Genomic DNA, 3,664 nt, shown 5'->3' with positions numbered 1-3,664 from the left:
GTTATACTAATTTGTAGTACATGTACATGTACATGTAGCTCATATTTAAACCGTAAAATTAAAAACATGTAAAAAATTTTTAAATTAAATAATGAAGGTAGTATGAAATTTTCCACTTCTACGGTTCTTTTTTCTTTCCCATAGATACGTAACACAGACTCACGGTAAAACGCACAATACCTTCAAATTGGAAGTGGAACAAATCTTTGAAGTGAAGAGAGACAAAGAAGAAGAGAATTTCAAAGACGTGGGCAACCGTCAGTTGCTATGGCATGGATCAAGACTCACTAACTGGGTTGGTATTCTCAGCCAAGGACTTCGTATTGCTCCACCCGAAGCGCCAGTCACTGGATACATGGTAGGATGGAGTGGGTGTGGTTAAGTTACATGTACATATACACAAGTTCGGAATTTAAAATTTGAATTTTACATTTATACACTTTAAGAGTTATTTTGTAGTAAGAGTTTAAATTTTAAGATAATTTAAATTTAATTTAGGATTCATGAAAAAATTCAAAAAATCCAGCATTACATAAAATACTATATGTGACCATAATTGACAAAAGGTACCTTATGGCGGATAGGAAAATTGGTCTTTATAGCCTAAAAAATCCACCTTCCTGAGTTCCATCAATCATAAAATTACTCCAAAAGATGCAAAAAGTTATGTAACTACTAGTAACAATGGTTGTTTCACAGAGCACTCACAGGTTGATATTTTCCATTATAATGATGAATTTAGAAATCCACCATAAGGTACCTTTTGTCGATTATGGTCACATATGTATAGCAGGAAATTTTGGAAGGAATTAAATTTGGTGAATTAGTGTTTTTATAGCAATTCGCCAAAATAAAAATCTGCCATTTTAACCCATTATGCGCATGCTCAATGGCACATGGCCACAATTCACCAAATTAAAATCTCCCAATAGCCAAAATTTAACATTTTGCCAAATTTTAACATTTTGCCAAATTTTAACATTTTGCCAAATTTTACTTCCTCCAAAATTTTTCCCTATTGAATTTTATGTACATGTATTGTATTGCACTATCTTTTTAATGTAGTTTGGTAAAGGAGTATATTTTGCTGACATGTGTTCAAAAAGTGCCAATTATTGTTTTGCTACTCGTTTAAGGAGTGAAGGACTCCTCCTACTAAGTGAAGTGAGTGCTTACTTTCAATTTCCAGCAGCCATCTTGTTGCTAGGTGTCACTAGGGACACCTAACGAGTTACTCTCAGCTGATTACAATGCTGATAAGCTGCCAGCAGGAACACAGAGTGTCCATGGTAAAGGTAGGATGGTACCTAATCCTGCCTACAACCACACACTGTAAGTGGTTTATACATGATAAGTATATTATGCTCACAGTCACCCATATCAAATGTACCCAGTACATGTACAGTGTATAATTTGATAAGCAAAAAATAATATTAGATCCATTTACTGCCAATACAGCCCATAGCAATCTGAATTAAACCGTACTATATTAAACTATATCGCTTGTTATGCATAAATTTGACAATTTAGTCCACAAATGCATGAATATTTTGCTAAAATTCTACACACAAAATGGCACACTTTTGATGGGGCTATGTACAAGGAATTCCTTTTTTCTTTTCACTTTCACCTCTTGGTTCTGTAATTATTAACTCTCTCCATCTCCTCCTCTCTTTCTCCATCTTTCCCTCTCTCTCTCCTCACAGTCCTGATGGCTGTGTGGTACCATTAGGAACACCCATTGATACTGGGCTAACTAACACTGGGGGATATACACTCAACTATAATGAATTCATTGTCTATGATACCAACCAAGTAATTATCATTATTATTATTGTTATTATTATTATTATTATTATTATTATTATGATTATTATTATTATTATTATTATTATTATTATTATTATTATTATTATTATTGAACAGACAACAAATGTAAAAATATAAAATAGAATAGGTTAAGTTATTTTATATAGAGAGAAGGAGAGTAGAAGAAAAATATAATAATAAATTTTAGAGAACAAAAGAGTTTTATTTAATAGTCATTAATAGTCATTAGAATGAGGGCTGATCCCTGCTCCATCCTCAAAATGGATCGACCTTAGCTTAGATCTAGTACCCCTGAGACATAGGCCAGTAGCCCTCAGTAGAGCAAATGACAGTCTCTTACGAACCCAGTAGATTACTTGACCGTATGGTTGATCCCATTTTAAGGAAAGTCTCTCAGCCAGCTTCTTGAGGAAAGTGTTAGCCTCCACACCCACCAAACCATCAATAGTAAAACATAAGGGTGTAAAGCTGGTGTGTATTGACTCACAGGCAGAGGAGTATTTGTTCTTTTTAGCAGTTTCAGCAGATTTAAGGACAGCTTTAGGGGACATATGACGATATGATGGAGCATCCGAGTCAATGACTCTGACATCAAACACAGCTGTAGCTTGAGACTGCCAGATACCACGAGCAGAGATGTCACCAATCAGGGCTTCACAATTACCATGGGACTCACGAATAACAGGCTCCTTCACTACCTGACTCCACGCTAATGATGACATATCACAGAGTAGATCTCTAACCTCATTGTGGCGGAGGGTCACCAGGCCTCCCTTCTTACAGTCAAGAGCGTGAGAAGTAGTAAACTCAGAACTGCAACCATCACAATTAGGAGGGAGCTCTAGCAAAGGCTTAGAATAACGGAGGCAGATGGCATCTCTAAACTCAGTACAAGACAAATCAAAATTGTCTTTAGTAGTTGGTAGGACGCTTAACCATGAAGATAGTGAGTCTTTGGAACGTAGGATGGTTCTTTGATGGTTAGTATCTAACTGACTTAGAATATTAGAGAAAGTAGATTTATCAGCCTCCCTCATGACATTAGAATGGTCTCTCCTTGATAAATGGACCTGGCAGATGTGATCATATGGAGTAAATGGAGTATTAAATTTGATCGCATCAGTTAGAACCTGAGTAGCTGAACGAGAGGTAGAATAAGAAAGAGCAGCAGACTCAGTGGGAAGACGGATCCCTAAACCACCAGAGCGGGTAGGGAGAGAAAATAAGATTCTTTCGGTGTTTGAACAATCCTGACCAAAGAGAGCTGGAATGATTATTATTATTATTATTATTATTATTATTATTATTATTTTATCATTAAAACAAACAGACAACAGGAACATCAACAATAAAGTATTAGAATTGGTAAAATTAAGTTAGTAGGAAAATAATAGTTTAGTTAAGTCATTGTTATTTTAATAAGAGAATAGAGATGGGTTGACGCCTAACCCATCCTCGATAGTCATCCCTCTCCACTTAGATCTAGTGCCGCAAACACATAAGTTGGTTGCTCAAAGTAGAGCGAAGGACAGTTTAGTTCAGACCCAGTTCATGGTCACACTGTAGTGTAAGTCCCATTGGACAGAGAGACGGTCGGCTAAATGATAGATGAAGGGTCTCATTTCATTAACCATAACACCATCAACAGTCAAACACACAGTGGAGTGATATTATTATTATTATTATTGTTGTTGTAGTAGTTGTTGTTGTTATTATTGTTTTTTCTTTTTTATTAGGTTAAAATGAGATATCTTGTTCTTCTAAAGTTTAAATTTTAATAAACTTCCTTAAAATTAATTAAAAATACACTACCACATTCCTTTATTCCATTACA

The 3,664-nt window shown here is 35.2% G+C and overlaps 1 protein-coding gene across 1 annotated transcript in view; it reads left to right on the top strand.

Annotated features, from left to right (window-relative positions):
* LOC100635781 (poly [ADP-ribose] polymerase 2-like) overlaps window positions 1-3,664 on the top strand; it is a 22,925-nt gene that overhangs the window by 10,979 nt on the left and 8,282 nt on the right. The window contains exons 13-16 of the mRNA XM_019998453.1: window positions 134-358; window positions 1,066-1,164; window positions 1,208-1,332; window positions 1,707-1,815. Coding sequence (XP_019854012.1) covers window positions 134-358; window positions 1,066-1,164; window positions 1,208-1,332; window positions 1,707-1,815 — 558 coding nt within the window. The remainder of the gene's footprint in view (window positions 1-133; window positions 359-1,065; window positions 1,165-1,207; window positions 1,333-1,706; window positions 1,816-3,664) is intronic.

This window comes from Amphimedon queenslandica, unplaced genomic scaffold (genome assembly GCF_000090795.2).
Source record: "Amphimedon queenslandica unplaced genomic scaffold, v1.1 AMPQUscaffold_13318, whole genome shotgun sequence".
NCBI lineage: Eukaryota > Metazoa > Porifera > Demospongiae > Haplosclerida > Niphatidae > Amphimedon > Amphimedon queenslandica.
Note: the sequence above shows the minus strand (reverse complement) of the source record. Positions and strands in the feature narration are given on the sequence as shown.